Source organism: Nerophis ophidion, linkage group LG18, assembly GCF_033978795.1.
Source record: "Nerophis ophidion isolate RoL-2023_Sa linkage group LG18, RoL_Noph_v1.0, whole genome shotgun sequence".
Lineage (NCBI taxonomy): Eukaryota > Metazoa > Chordata > Actinopteri > Syngnathiformes > Syngnathidae > Nerophis > Nerophis ophidion.
In genome coordinates, this window is record NC_084628.1 from 24,500,724 (window position 1) to 24,517,224 (window position 16,501).

The 16,501-nt window shown below is 36.5% G+C and overlaps 1 protein-coding gene across 2 annotated transcripts in view; it reads right to left on the bottom strand.

Annotated features, from left to right (window-relative positions):
• The window catches only part of clrn1 (clarin 1), a 19,759-nt gene continuing 3,258 nt past the window's right edge, over nt 1–16,501 (bottom strand). Inside the window, exons 2-4 of one of the 2 annotated variants that reach the window (XM_061877808.1) lie at nt 1,813–1,992; nt 1,595–1,635; nt 1–1,531 (exon numbers count right to left, since the gene is read on the bottom strand). In XM_061877808.1, coding sequence (XP_061733792.1) covers nt 1,370–1,531; nt 1,595–1,635; nt 1,813–1,992 — 383 coding nt within the window. In that variant the 3' untranslated portion in view covers nt 1–1,369. Of the gene's footprint in view, nt 1,636–1,812; nt 1,993–16,501 lie in introns of both variants that reach the window. The other variant, XM_061877807.1, reaches the window with a different exon arrangement.

A 16,501-nucleotide genomic window follows, 5' to 3' on the forward strand; every position in this document is an offset into this window, starting at 1 on the left:
TTTATTTGTACATTTTTATTCTGACAATCTTCAGATAGTCCTCATATGTCGATACAGTACACAGTAGATCACACACCCATAAAAAGGCCTATTTTGTAGCCCATAATACACTGACAGGTATAAAACACATGTAAATGGGGTTTTATTCATTTAAAAAAAAGAGTGTCAGGCATACAGTATATAAAACTAGTAGTTACAAGTGTCTTGTCAAAGCATTCTCCTGCTGTAAAATGAGTGATTTAATGTGACAATGCCCTCTGCTGTATCTTTAATGCAACAGCATTCCGTCAAACCACTTTCCATTCAAAGTTACCATAAAAAAGGGATTTACAATATAGAAATAGGAAAGAAATGTGCCATTATCGAACCGAGAATAGGCTGCAACGGCTCCCCTCAATGCTTACTGCTAATGCGAATCGTTCTGATTGATTGCGTTTGAGGTCCTTGATTGTATTACTGCTGTAACTACTACTATGGGGGGATAATGAACAACAATTCCATGATGTTTAAGCATGTGATCCTACAACATCTTCGTTTGTTGACAAGAAAAGATGCAGCCGCCGCCGAAGCACGATCAGCGGCTCTATTGCCTAGCATCTAATGTGCACCTTTTTAAAGGCTATTTTTAAAAATACTTTAAAAAAAGAGAGAATAAAAGAGGTGCAATGTAACTATAAAATGTTACAATATTGACACTAATAAACTTTTTACTTTTAAACTGACATCAAAAAACAACAACTTACAATCAATGGATTGATTTAAGCACTCAAAATAAAACTAATATTTATTTATTATTATTTTTAACACTTGTGAGTGGGGGGCCTTTTGGGATGTTTTTTTTTTTTTTAACTCTGCTCAAAAAACAACTAACAATCAACAGATATATTTAAGCCTTAAAAATAAAAATAATGTATATTTATTTATTAATATTTTTAACACTTATGAGTATGGGCCTTAAGTCTTTTTTTTTCAACTAAAAAAATTAGGAATCAAAATTAATGTTGTCATGAATTATTGACCTATTCAAGCCTCCAATTACATCACATCAAATATTCTACTTGGAACATTTTTTAGAGGAAAATATTGCACATTTTGTGTTTTTCCTATTTAATAAATCAGGGGTTTTGCTGACAAAAAAAGGAAAAAATGTAAACTATGTCAACGGATAGATCTGAATATTTTAGCTTTGAACGTAAAACACAAAAAAATACATATGACTTGTTTTTAACACTTTAATGACCTAGACCCATCTGGGTCCCCGGGACCTTTAACGTTCACCAAAATTGAGTGGGGGCACTAATGGTTCTAATAAATATTGTATTGGTTCAGAAACGGTGAAAAATCAAAATGGCCCCCGCTTTCTGTTACATTAGTACATGAGGTCGGCTGCGCCCCCGTTCAGGTCCAAGTTTTTGGTTCCCTGGAAGGGAAACTGCATGCCGGCCAGTCGGACCAGTGCCACGTTGACTCCTTGGAGAAGGAAGACCAGCAGGAAAAGCCAGAAAGAAACGTCGTAGCGCTCGCCGTACGTCTGGAAGACGAAGGCCACTTCGTTAAAGTTAGCGATGCGCTCGGACAGACGATGGACTTTCACCTCAGACACAAACAGGATCAGGACCAGGAAGCTGCACAGACCTGCGGGAAATCACAACTTGTAGACGTCACTGAGAAATAAAAAGTATGTGTCATTTGCATGCCAGGCCACTAGTTGGCAGTGTCACTCGGTAACCTGACTTCAAATGTGGCTTTTATGGGACAAAAAGTGGTCGATGTCAGATTAATGCCAAACTAGTGGCGGTGCGAGACGCTTACAGCACACGGCCGTCCACAAGTAAAGTCCCATAGGGCCGTGCAGCGTCTCGTAAGGACGTCCAAAGGCGTTGAAGAAGAAGAAGCCGCTGGCCACGGACGAGAAGACCACCAGCGCGCCGCAGAAAAAGATGATGGTTACATGAAGACCTGCTGGGACCGCGTCCAATAGTTCTGAAAAAACTGCCACACAAAAGCAAACTTGTTGATTTATGAGGACAATTTACAACTAAAGTCAATCCTAAATGATAATAAAGATGAATATTAAATTTTTTGGGGAGAATGTGTACATTTATTATGTAGACTTTTGATGGGTTTGCTATCTGTGTTATGAAGCTAACGTTAACAAGCTAACGTTAGCTTGTTAGCATTAGTTTGTTATAAGGGTAAGGATTAGTATTCTTGCAAGGTGGACGCCTGCCTCAAAACCCATTTCTTTTATGTGTAAATGATCAAAATGAATTAAAATGCTAGCACACGAATGTTAGCATGAAAACAGGAATAGGCAATATACTAAAATGGCGCAGTGTCAAAAGCCATGATATTTCGGTTCGAATTAACAAAAATTACAGTAAAATGTAGTGGGTTTTTTTTTTTTTTTTTTACAAAATATTACTACTGTTTTATTACCTTACAATCTGCTGTTATTTTTACGGTTTACTACTGTAAGTGTAAAAACAATATTGCAATTTTTTTTTTTTATATTAATCTCATTTGCGCTCAAGAAACATGTATAAAAAAATATTTTCCCCATGTCCCTTTAGGGGCTCCGTACAGAATAAAAAAAGCAGTGATACTGTTTTACCATCTACAGTAATATGTTGGAAAAACCACCATCAATTTTTACAGTGAAATTCTGGTCCACTAAGCTGCCAATAATTTAATGTAAAAAAAATCCTATATATTGTAAAAATAAAAAAAAAAGGTAAGAGTAAAATTAGAGTACAAAATTACAGTATAATTTACAGTGTTTTTTATAACGTATTACTGCCCTTTTACCGTAAAATCTGTGATTGTTGTTTTTACGGTTTATTACTGTGAATGTAAAAACGGAATGGCAATTTTTTTTAATAGTAATCTCATTTGCCAGAATGAAAAAAAACAGTGATACTGTTTTTCCATTTAAAAACCACCGTCAATTTTTACAGTAAAATTCTAGTCCACTAAGCTGCCAGTAATGTACCGTCCAAAAAACGTATTATATTGTAAAAAAATATTTGAAAAAATTTGGTAACTGAGTAAAATTGCAGTAAAAAAGTACAGTGTTTTTTACAACATATTACTGTCGGGTTTTTTTAACCGTAAAATCTGTGGTTGTTGTTTTTACGGTTTATCAACAATGATACTGTTTTTCAATCTACGGTAATATGTTGTAAAAAAAACAAAAAAACTGTCAGTTTTTACGTTAAAATTATGGTCCACTAAGCCGTCAGTAATTTACCGTATTTTTTTGTTAGTATATATAGTACAAAAAAAATAGGCAACTGAATAAAATTAGGGCAAAACATTACAGTGTTTTTTTTTTACAACATAATCTGTGGTTGTTGTTTTGACAGTTTATTCCTACAAATGTAAAAACAGTACAGCAGTTGTTGTTTTTTATAGTAAGCTCATTTGCCAGAATAAAATAAAACAGTGATGCTGTTTTTCCATCTACAGTAATAAGTCCAGCAATTTTTACAGTAAAATTATGGTCGTCTAAGCTGCCAGTAATTTACCGTCAAAAAAACCGTATTATATTAAAAAAAAAAAAAAAAGGTAACTAAGTAAAATTACAGTACATTTTTTTAGTGTTTTTTATAACATTACTGCCGGGGTTTTTTTACCGTAAAATCCGCGGTTGTTGTTTTTACGGTTTATTACTGTAAATGTAAAAATGGTACTGCAGTTGTTGCTTTTTATAGTAAGCTCATTTGCCAGAATAAAAAAAACAGTGATGCTGTTTTTCCATCTGCAGTAAAATTCAGGTCGACGAAGCCATCCGTAATTTACCGTAAAAAAAACGTATTAAATTAAAAAAAAAAGGTAACTAAGTCAAATTACAGTAAAATTTACAGTGGGTTTTTTTTACAACATATTACTGCCGTTTTTTTACCGTAAAATCTGTGGTTGTCGTTTTTACCGTTTATTACTGTAAATGTAAAAACGGTACTGCAGTTGTTGTTTTTTATAATAAGCTCATTTGCCAGAATATTAAAAACAACACTGATACTGTTTTTCCATCTACAGTAATATGTTGTAAAAAAAAAAAAAAACTTGCCAATTTTTACCGTAAAATTCTGGTCCAATAAACTACCAGTAATTTACCGTAATTTAAAAAAAAAATGTATTGTACAAAAATAATGAACTGAATAAAATTGAACAGAACTGAATAAAAATAGGGTAAAAAACTTCAGTAAAATTTACAGTGTTATTTTACTGTGAAATCTGCAGTTGTTGTTTTGACAGTTTATTACTGTAAATGTAAAAACGGGACAGCAGTTGTTTTTCTACTAAGCTCATTTGTCAGAATAAAATAAAACAGTGACACTGTTTTTCCATCTACAGTAATATGTTGTAAAAAAAACTAAATTTTTACAGTAAAATTCTGGTCCACTAAGGCGCTAGTAATTTACGTAAAAATTATATTATTATATTTAGAAAAAAAAGGTAACTAAGTAAAATAACAGTAACAAATTACAGTAAAATTTACAGGTTTTTTTTTTTTTACAACATTAATGCCGGTTTTTGTTTTCACTGTGAATTACGTGGTTGTTGGTTTGAAGGTTTATTACTGTAAATGTAAAAATTGTACAGCAGTTGTTTTTTTTATATTAAGCTCATTTGCCAGAATATTTAAAAAAACACTGATACTGTTTTTCCATCTACAGCAGGGGTCTCAAGTGCTTGAGACCCCTGCGTCCACCACCTTTCTAAAAAACTTTATTGTTAGCGCGGCTCACAAGTTTTACATGAAGGGTTGCTTGACAGCGTTGTGCGGCCCGTACGGAATTAATTGTGCTACCGTAACTGTAAACTCCATAGCGAACCCCCCACACCGATATTTTTTTTAAGAAATATTTTCTTGCGGCCCAATCTCCCCCAGACTCTGCATGCAGTGGCCCCCAGGTAAATTGAGTTTGAGACCCCTGATCTACAGTAATATGCACGGCAATGTTTACAGTAACATTCTGGTCGACTAAGCCAGTGGTTCTCAAATGGGGGTACGTGTACCCCTGGGGGTACTTAAAGGTATGCCAAGGGCTACGTGAGATTTTTTTTTAAATATTCTAAAAATAGCAACAATTCAAAAATCCTTTATAAATATATTTATTGAATAATACTTCAACAAAATGTGAATGTAAGTACATAAACTGTGAAAAGAAATGCAACAATGCAATATTCAGTGTTAACAGCTACATTTTTTGTGGACATGTTCTATAAATATTGACGTGAAACATTTCTTTTTTTGTGAAGAAATGTTTAGAATTAAGTTCATGAATCCAGATGGATCTCTATTGCAATCCCAAAAGAGGGCACTTTAAGTTGATGATTACTTCTATGTGTAAAAATCTTTATTTATAATTAAATCACTTGTTTATTTTTCTACAAGTTTTTAGTTATTTTATCTTTTTTTCCCAGATAATTCAAGAAAGACCACTACCAATGAGCAATATTTTGCACTGTTATACAATTTAATAAATCAGAAACTGATGACATAGTGCTGTATTTTACTTATTTATCTTTAAGAGAATTTAAGTCCCTACCTTTAGTCAAAAGTGATTTATGACCCCCCATAAAACAATGATTTATGACCCTCAAGGTCAAAGGTCAATGATTTATGACCCCTCAAGGTCAAAGGTTAATGATTTATGAGGGGTCAAGGTTAAAGGTCAAAGTCAAAGGTCAGGTTCAAATGTCAAGGTCAAATGTCAAGGTCAAGTGTGTGTGGCTTACCCGGAAGAGGGTGGAGTTAAGACCTGCGGTGGGAGTGGTTAAACCAGGAAGAGGGTGGAGTTTTAAACAGAAAGAGGGCAGAGTTAAGACCTGCGGTGGGAGTGGTTAAACCAGGAAGAGGGTGGAGTTTTAAACAGAAAGAGGGCAGAGTTAAGACCTGCGGTGGGAGTGGTTAAACCAGGAAGAGGGTGGAGTTTTAAACAGAAAGAGGGCAGAGTTAAGACCTGCGGTGGGAGTGGTTAAACCAGGAAGAGGGTGGAGTTAAGACCTGACAGGGAACAGAGGAGGGTTCAGTTTTTTTAAGAAAGCAATGTCATCTGAGCAGCATGTGACCATATATTTGATAGTTTAAATGTTTACGATCGTTTGAAACAACTTCCAGATTTCGATGTATTGATGGCTGGGAATGTTACGTGTGGAGATGTGGACACGCACGCACTTCACACACACACACACACACACACACACACACACACACACACACACACACACACACACACACACACGCAGAGGAGGGGTACAAAAGGACGGTGTAAGGCTTAGTCATTATTTGGAGCTTTATACGTTAGCGTAAAGACTTTGTTCGATTCGGTCATGATTAGTGAAACGCCTGTTTCGATTTATAAAAATAATAAAACTTACATTGACGCTCCGCAAAAAAGTCGAGTGTTTCTAAATCGTATTCAGTTTTCAGCTAAAAGAAAGAAGAGACGGAAGCCCTTTCTCGATATTTTCATCGTTATCTACCGTGGATTGGGAAGTTTTTGGTGGACACGCACACACGCACACACACGCACACACTTCACACACACACACACACACACACACACACACACACACACACACACACACACACACACACACACACACACACACACACTCGTACGCACTGAAACAACTTCCGTACCTCACGAAAACATATTTAAACAGATGGAAAAAACTATCGCAGAACACAGTGTCACGTAGCAACTGGTCTTTACGGTCGTTTGAATCAACAGGTCAGTTTGGGGGACAAAAGGAGGGTTCAGTTTTTACTGACTTCCCATCTGACAGTTTAAATGTTTATGACCGTTTGAATCAACAGGACACGCACGCACACACACACACACGCACGCACACACACACACACACACACACATACACACACACACACACGCACACACACACACACACACACACACACACACACACACACACACACACCATTACCTCTGCTTTACCATGTTATTAGACATTGGTTTAACTCCATTTAAGCATTTAAACGTTAAAAGCATTGCACTTGTACGACGATGTAATACCTTTTTTTTTTTAACAGCCGATGACGACGAAGTGAAAGACGATGAACTTTGCTTAAACGGTCTTACAAAGTTGGAAGATGATTTTCGAGGTGTGTTTAAACCTTCAAATTATTTAATATTATGTGTATTCATTATTTAGTTTCATAGAGGATTTGCCGTAAGATCCTAACGCGATCGTTTTAACACAATCGCAGTCTGGTGAGTCAAATGATTCTCATTTTACAAGAAAAAAAACATGCGGTATACGATACATATATACATATATTTACTTACAGATTTTCCGTTTACATCTCTTGCTCACTGGTCTCCCTTAAAGCTGGCGGGTCCGTCAACGGCCGTTCCAGGCAGAGGAGAAGGCTTGATTGCGCCAAAGACTCCAGACATCGAATCCTTGCTCCGAGGGGAAATCATCGAAAACGACGGTGAATGTCCGACAGGCACCCGCTGTAAGTTTTTCTCGTTTTCTGTAAGCTTTTTAAGATTCTCAGGAGCTTTAAAGAGCTCCTCTCATTCCAATGTCTTTCGCTCAAATGAATTTCGCGCCTAAGGGGAATGGGCGGGGACTGATTCCGGAGGTGGGCGGTTGTTTCCGCCAAGCAACCTTCTGGTTGAAATGGAGTGTGGATCAAGATGGATCCCTACTCTATATTCTTTTATTTAACCCAATGTTTTTTAAATACGTGTATAATGCTTTATATCCTATGTGTTGTGAATTCCATCCTACAATATCTTCCAAGGAACCCAAAGAAATGTTACCACACCTCCCGCTTTATTTATTCTATAGATTGCCTGAACTATTTCATAAACTAAATCTTGTCTTGTTTCTGATGCTATGTTTTTTATGCTCATCAATGCACTGTTGGACTGCGAGCACACAACTACTTTCCTTGCTTTGTTTTCCTCTATCCAGTTAACTGCCATATAAATTGCTACCAATTCCCCCGTAAAAACAGATAGTTTATCACTGATTATTTTATTTAATACTATGTTTCCTTGTGGGATAACTGCTACAGCTCTTACCTTTATTTTTTTTTATATAGTTTTTGATGCATCCGTATATATCATATCTCAATCCATTTTTCTATCCGGTAACTATTTAAATTTCTATTCTTTAGTAATTGCATGTTTTCTTTTGGGTTATCAAACATCCACGGTGGTATTGCAGGCATTGGTACTGTAGGACTAACTTTAATATTGTCAATTTTAACTTTATTACATATGTCTCCTATAATCCACCCAAAACTATTCTTTTTTTCTTTTCTCTTTTTCTTGGCAGATTGGTAGCACTGGACAAGTCGGATATCCTTGCTTGGATCCTTTTAAAGTTGCCCGATAAACTGCTGAGAGTTGATCTCTCCTCTTGTCCAAAGGTTTTTCGTTCATTTTTACTTGTAATACTGGCACTAGGGTTGATGTAGTAGCTCCACAACATAACCTTAAAGCCTGTGACTGGATCCGGTCTATTTTCCCAAGTCATGTTTTTGAAGCAGATTGGTAAATAATGCATCCGTAATCAATAACAGATGGAATTAAAGTTATAAATATATACATGTATTGTTTTCAACGTTAACCTATCAGCCCCCCAATCATTACCCCTCAAAGCCCTCATTATATTTAACACCTTTTTACTTTTTCCCCTATTTTTTTATTTTCCGGAAGGAACACTCCTGAAGGAATAAATAAAGTACTATCTAATCTAATCTAATCAAATCTATTTTGCTGATGTGGGTTGACTAGTTCATATTTTTATCAAACCATATTCCTAAATATTTAAATACTTGTACCTCTTCTATATTTTCACCTTAGAGTTTTTATTTGGAGCTTGTTTGGTACTTTTGTCTTTGTAAAATGTATGACTTTTGTCTTTCCAACAGAGAATCTTAAACCTCAAGCCGTTCCCCAGTCTTGAACATTATTTACCACTTTGTTAGTTTTTTGATTATTTCTTTTGACTCTAAATAATATACTAGTCTTTCATTAATCTTTTTTTTTTTTTCCATTACTTTTCCCCAAATTTATAATTTCCTGCCTCTTCCGGGTCTTACCCTGACTTGCATATTGGAATTGTTACCGCTAATTTTCCCCTCTGCCGGTCATTCTCCTTCTTCATATATCCTGTCATATCATTTCAAGACCACTTCTTTGACGATGCTACCTAAGTTTTTGATCATTTGATAACCCGCTAGGTCTTTCCCCGGTGACGTATTTTTAACCTTTTTCAAAATTCGAACCATTTCATTCAAAGAAAATGTCATATCCATAGTGTTGGTAAAGCTATTATCGTTGTCTTCCATCATTTCCCCAATATTTAAACTCATTGTTTTTTCTCTCTTTTGTTTTTCCACATTTCTCAAATTATCATTACTGTGCACTTTAACACATTTTTTTTGCTAAAGGTTCTGCTGTTTCTTTACCCGTGACTACATCTTCTTTAATAAATGTGGCACATCATCCTCTTTACCCTTCATTCCTATCTTTACGAATCGTTATATATCCTTTTATTATAAAGTTAAATTTTGGCTTCAGCCCTGTTTCTTGAATACAAATTATACGTGGTTTAGTTTTCATATTTTTAATATATCCCTTTAATTCATGTTCGGTTGCTATCAAACTTCTGGCATTCCACCGGACCATTAACAGGGTGTTGGAATGTGGTAACATGACTCCGTCACGTCTACTCTCCGTAGTACAGCTTGCACCCGGTACCAAGATAGTTCTTTCAACAACTTTGATGCTGCTTTGACAATTATTTTGATCTTCTCAGTCTTATTTTTACTTTCATTTTGTATCAAAGTTGAGTTGTGCTCTCTGGTTTATTTTACAAATGAACCGACAGAACATGATCATGTACAAGACTCGCCTACCCACAATGCACTGCAACCCAACGCTCCTGGTCGGATGTTTTTTTCGGGGTTCATGGAGAGATGCGGTAAAGAGTGGTAGCCAAGACACACGGTCACACACGGTCACACACGGTCACACACGGTCACACTCGGCAATTATTTTGACCTGGGGAGCAGATACAGAGGAAAAAATGTGTCTGGGGGGCCGGGATATCTGATTTTCAGGTACAAAAAACTTCACAATGACACAAAATAAACACAACAGTTAAACCTCACACTAAAAAACAAGACATTGACTTGTACGTTCAAAAGACAGAATAGAACAAGTCAAGACATGCAATGCCATCTACAAAATGTTATGTAAATGTTAGTCATTACACACGCGGCTATGGTTTTGATGTATTTGTTACAGACATGTTTACGTCAAGTAACATCACATGGTTCCATTTGCACCTTTCAACAAATCTGAAAAGGAATATTAAGAAGTAAAACTTATATTTAATCCTACCTCTTCTCCGAGCACACGGTGACTGTACATACGGGTCGAAAAATGTTGACCTAATTCAGCATTTCTCAAAGTGTGGGGAATAGAGACATGACAGGTGGGGCGCGAGGAAAGGGAGGAAATTTTTTATTTTTGATTTTTTTTTACTATGCTTTCATTTTCTATACACACTGTAAATCACTTTGTGATTCTGTCTGTGAAATCCGCCGTATAAATAAATGTAAATTACTTATTTTTCCTGTAGGCTTTAAATTTCTCGGCAGGAGCGAAAGTTTGACAGACATAGCAACAGTAACTTTTGCAGGCAGGGCTAAGAGGAACAAACTTTCGCGCGGATGGGTAGCAGGCTAATGTGCGGACCACAATTACACAAAATGGATACATTTGCAACTCGCACCTCAAAGGTCTGCGGAGAAACAAAAATATGACGGGTCTAATCAACCAAAAAGTCAACCTAAAAGAAAATATGGCGAAGGGTATCTTGCTCTTGGATTCACGGCAGCGGAGGTGGGGGCAGAGGAGAGACCTCTGTGTGTTCTTTGTCTAAAACGGCTAGCAGCAGACAGCATCAGGCCCAACAAAGTAAAGAGACAACTCGAGACCACACATGATGTCCAATAAATTGTTTTGTTGGGGCGATGGGGGTAGGTGGGCCTTGAGTCTAAAGTGGTGATGACAGAAAAAAAAAAAAGTTTGAGAAGCCCTGACCTAATTGTACGGATCTCACTTTAAACGGCAAACCGATCATTTAAATGTTTTCACTTTGAATATGAAACGAGGAGTAAAATGTACAATGTACAATATTATCAATTATTTCACAAGGACATGTTTTAAGGATATTGTACAGTATAATTAAATCTAAAATGAATGTGATCACTTTCAGGATCATTTTATTTTTAGCCAGTAAACAACTGTTATGTACTTTTGAATCGGGTTTTCAAAAAAAAAAAAAAGGGAGGGACAATCAAGGATCAACAATGGCACGACTTTCACTAACTTGCGTGAGGTCAAAAGACAAGAGATTTTAGACCAATGCTGCTTTGGATCTGTTCCTGCTAAACTAGTAAGTGACTTTCAATGCTCAAATCAGAATAATACTAATTTTAGCTACTGGAAATTTGTGTGGTAGCAATAAATACCCACCAGCGCGATACTTTGCAGTTCCACACTGACCAACCACGCAACAAACTCAAAAGAACTGTACAAGGAAAAAACAATGCAGTGACTTCAAACTGCAAATATAAGGTTTGAGTAAAATATGTAGGTTGGTGTGAATGTTGTCCGTCTATCTATGTTGACCCTGCGATGAGATGGCGACTTGTCCAGGGTGTACACCTCCTTCCACCCGATTGTAGCTGAGATAGGCGCCAGCGACCCCCACGTCCCCAAAAGGGAATAAGTGGTAGAAAACGAATGTAGGTTCCTACTGTGGAAAGTTCAGTAATACAGAATCATTGTGGCATTATCGTGTCAGTTGGACGCTATATGCGCTAGTCCTCATGGTAAATGTGGTTTTCCTTTTGGGAAAACGCCATCGCTTTGGTTCACTGGTGAGGCCAATATAAACCAAAACTGAAAATTCTTAAGTGGGGCTTTAAGTAGAGTTTATAAATCTTGTATCTGTGCCACATATAGCCTTATTTCAGTGTCAACAGTCTCCAGCTTACTTGCTACACATGTTTTGGCTCTGCCCATCCCTGTGCAGTTATTGGACCGACATTTTTAATACTTTGTCTGTTGTTGTAATTACCTACTAGGCCTTCTTTGCCTTTATTTGTTGTTGTATCTTTATGTTAGCAATTGGGACTTTTTGAATGAAATTGTCTGTGGCTCCATGTTAACGAAGTTGCCTGTACTATTTGACTGATGCATTTTATTGATTGATTTATTATTTTTCTTTCTTTTTCGTTTTGTCTCCTCAGAAAAAAAATTTGGTAACTTTGTTTGTTTTATAACTTGTGCCAGGATAGCAGTAATTGCACAAAGGCATTCTTCTTCTTTTAGTTTTCTGACAGCACGTAGGCGTTCGCATCAACTTTCGTCTTTTTAACAAATGGGTAAAGGGGGAATGATGTATGCCGTAAAACTAGTTGGCACATTTAATATTTAATAATAATGAATATTGTAAAATTCTATAATTTTTGTTATTTAAAGGGGAAAACCCGATTCAAAAGTACATAACAGTTGTTTACTGGCTAAAAATAAAATGATCCTGAAAGTGATCACATTCATTTTAGATTTAATTATACTGTACAATATCCTTAAAACATGTCCTTGTGAAATAATTGATAATATTGTACATTGTACATTTTACTCCTCGTTTCATATTCAAAGTGAAAACATTTAAATGATCGGTTTGCCGTTTAAAGTGAGATCCGTACAATTAGGTCAGGGCTTCTCAAACTTTTTTTTTTTTCTGTCATCACCACTTTAGACTCAAGGCCCACCTACCCCCATCGCCCCAACAAAACAATTTATTGGACATCATGTGTGGTCTCGAGTTGTCTCTTTACTTTGTTGGGCCTGATGCTGTCTGCTGCTAGCCGTTTTAGACAAAGAACACACAGAGGTCTCTCCTCTGCCCCCACCTCCGCTGCCGTGAATCCAAGAGCAAGATACCCTTCGCCATATTTTCTTTTAGGTTGACTTTTTGGTTGATTAGACCCGTCATATTTTTGTTTCTCCGCAGACCTTTGAGGTGCGAGTTGCAAATGTATCCATTTTGTGTAATTGTGGTCCGCACATTAGCCTGCTACCCATCCGCGCGAAAGTTTGTTCCTCTTAGCCCTGCCTGCAAAAGTTACTGTTGCTATGTCTGTCAAACTTTCGCTCCTGCCGAGAAATTTAAAGCCTACAGGAAAAATAAGTAATTTACATTTATTTATACGGCGGATTTCACAGACAGAATCACAAAGTGATTTACAGTGTGTATAGAAAATGAAAGCATAGTAAAAAAAAATCAAAAATAAAAAATTTCCTCCCTTTCCTCGCGCCCCACCTGTCATGTCTCTATTCCCCACACTTTGAGAAATGCTGAATTAGGTCAACATTTTTCGACCCGTATGTACAGTCACCGTGTGCTCGGAGAAGAGGTAGGATTAAATATAAGTTTTACTTCTTAATATTCCTTTTCAGATTTGTTGAAAGGTGCAAATGGAACCATGTGATGTTACTTGACGTAAACATGTCTGTAACAAATACATCAAAACCATAGCCGCGTGTGTAATGACTAACATTTACATAACATTTTGTAGATGGCATTGCATGTCTTGACTTGTTCTATTCTGTCTTTTGAACGTACAAGTCAATGTCTTGTTTTTTAGTGTGAGGTTTAACTGTTGTGTTTATTTTGTGTCATTGTGAAGTTTTTTGTACCTGAAAATCAGATATCCCGGCCCCCCAGACACATTTTTTCCTCTGTATCTGCTCCCCAGGTCAAAATAATTGCCGAGTGTGACCGTGTGTGACCGTGTGTGACCGTGTGTGACCGTGTGTCTTGGCTACCACTCTTTACCGCATCTCTCCATGAACCCCGAAAAAAACATCCGACCAGGAGCGTTGGGTTGCAGTGCATTGTGGGTAGGCGAGTCTTGTACATGATCATGTTCTGTCGGTTCATTTGCAAAATAAACCAGAGAGCACAACTCAACTTTGATACAAAATGAAAGTAAAAATAAGACTGAGAAGATCAAAATAATTGTCAAAGCAGCATCAAAGTTGTTGAAAGAACTATCTTGGTACCGGGTGCAAGCTGTACTACGGAGAGTAGACGTGACGGAGTCATGTTACCACATTCCAACACCCTGTTAATGGTCCGGTGGAATGCCAGAAGTTTGATAGCAACCGAACATGAATTAAAGGGATATATTAAAAATATGAAAACTAAACCACGTATAATTTGTATTCAAGAAACAGGGCTGAAGCCAAAATTTAACTTTATAATAAAAGGATATATAACGATTCGTAAAGATAGGAATGAAGGGTAAAGAGGATGATGTGCCACATTTATTAAAGAAGATGTAGTCACGGGTAAAGAAACAGCAGAACCTTTAGCAAAAAAAATGTGTTAAAGTGCACAGTAATGATAATTTGAGAAATGTGGAAAAACAAAAGAGAGAAAAAACAATGAGTTTAAATATTGGGGAAATGATGGAAGACAACGATAATAGCTTTACCAACACTATGGATATGACATTTTCTTTGAATGAAATGGTTCGAATTTTGAAAAAGGTTAAAAATACGTCACCGGGGAAAGACCTAGCGGGTTATCAAATGATCAAAAACTTAGGTAGCATCGTCAAAGAAGTGGTCTTGAAATGATATGACAGGATATATGAAGAAGGAGAATGACCGGCAGAGGGGAAAATTAGCGGTAACAATTCCAATATGCAAGTCAGGGTAAGACCCGGAAGAGGCAGGAAATTATAAATTTGGGGAAAAGTAATGGAAAAAAAAAAAAAGATTAATGAAAGACTAGTATATTATTTAGAGTCAAAAGAAATAATCAAAAAACTAACAAAGTGGTAAATAATGTTCAAGACTGGGGAACGGCTTGAGGTTTAAGATTCTCTGTTGGAAAGACAAAAGTCATACATTTTACAAAGACAAAAGTACCAAACAAGCTCCAAATAAAAACTCTAAGGTGAAAATATAGAAGAGGTACAAGTATTTAAATATTTAGGAATATGGTTTGATAAAAATATGAACTAGTCAACCCACATCAGCAAAATAGATTTGATTAGATTAGATTAGATAGTACTTTATTTATTCCTTCAGGAGTGTTCCTTCCGGAAAATAAAAAAATAGGGGAAAAAGTAAAAAGGTGTTAAATATAATGAAGGCTTTGAGGGGTAATGATTGGGGGGCTGATAGGTTAACGTTGAAAACAATACATGTATATATTTATAACTTTAATTCCATCTGTTATTGATTACGGATGCATTATTTACCAATCTGCTTCAAAAACATGACTTGGGAAAATAGACCGGATCCAGTCACAGGCTTTAAGGTTATGTTGTGGAGCTACTACATCAACCCTAGTGCCAGTATTACAAGTAAAAATGAACGAAAAACCTTTGGACAAGAGGAGAGATCAACTCTCAGCAGTTTATCGGGCAACTTTAAAAGGATCCAAGCAAGGATATCCGACTTGTCCAGTGCTACCAATCTGCCAAGAAAAAGAGAAAAGAAAAAAAGAATAGTTTTGGGTGGATTATAGGAGACATATGTAATAAAGTTAAAATTGACAATATTAAAGTTAGTCCTACAGTACCAATGCCTGCAATACCACCGTGGATGTTTGATAACCCAAAAGAAAACATGCAATTACTAAAGAATAGAAATTTAAATAGTTACCGGATAGAAAAATGGATTGAGATATGATATATACGGATGCATCAAAAACTATATAAAAAAAAATAAAGGTAAGAGCTGTAGCAGTTATCCCACAAGGAAACATAGTATTAAATAAAATAATCAGTGATAAACTATCTGTTTTTACGGGGGAATTGGTAGCAATTTATATGGCAGTTAACTGGATAGAGGAAAACAAAGCAAGGAAAGTAGTTGTGTGCTCGCAGTCCAACAGTGCATTGATGAGCATAAAAAACATAGCATCAGAAACAAGACAAGATTTAGTTTATGAAATAGTTCAGGCAATCTATAGAATAAATAAAGCGGGAGGTGTGGTAACATTTCTTTGGGTTCCTTGGAAGATATTGTAGGATGGAATTCACAACACATAGGATATAAAGCATTATACACGTATTTAAAAAACATTGGGTTAAATAAAAGAATATAGAGTAGGGATCCATCTTGATCCACACTCCATTTCAACCAGAAGGTTGCTTGGCGGAAACAACCGCCCACCTCCGGAATCAGTCCCCGCCCATTCCCTTTAGGCGCGAAATTCATTTGAGCGAAAGACATTGGAATGAGAGGAGCTCTTTAAAGCTCCTGAGAATCTTAAAAAGCTTACAGAAAACGAGAAAAACTTACAGCGGGTGCCTGTCGGACATTCACCGTCGTTTTCGATGATTTCCCCTCGGAGCAAGGATTCGATGTCTGGAGTCTTTGGCGCAATCAAGCCTTCTCCTCTGCCTGGAACGGCC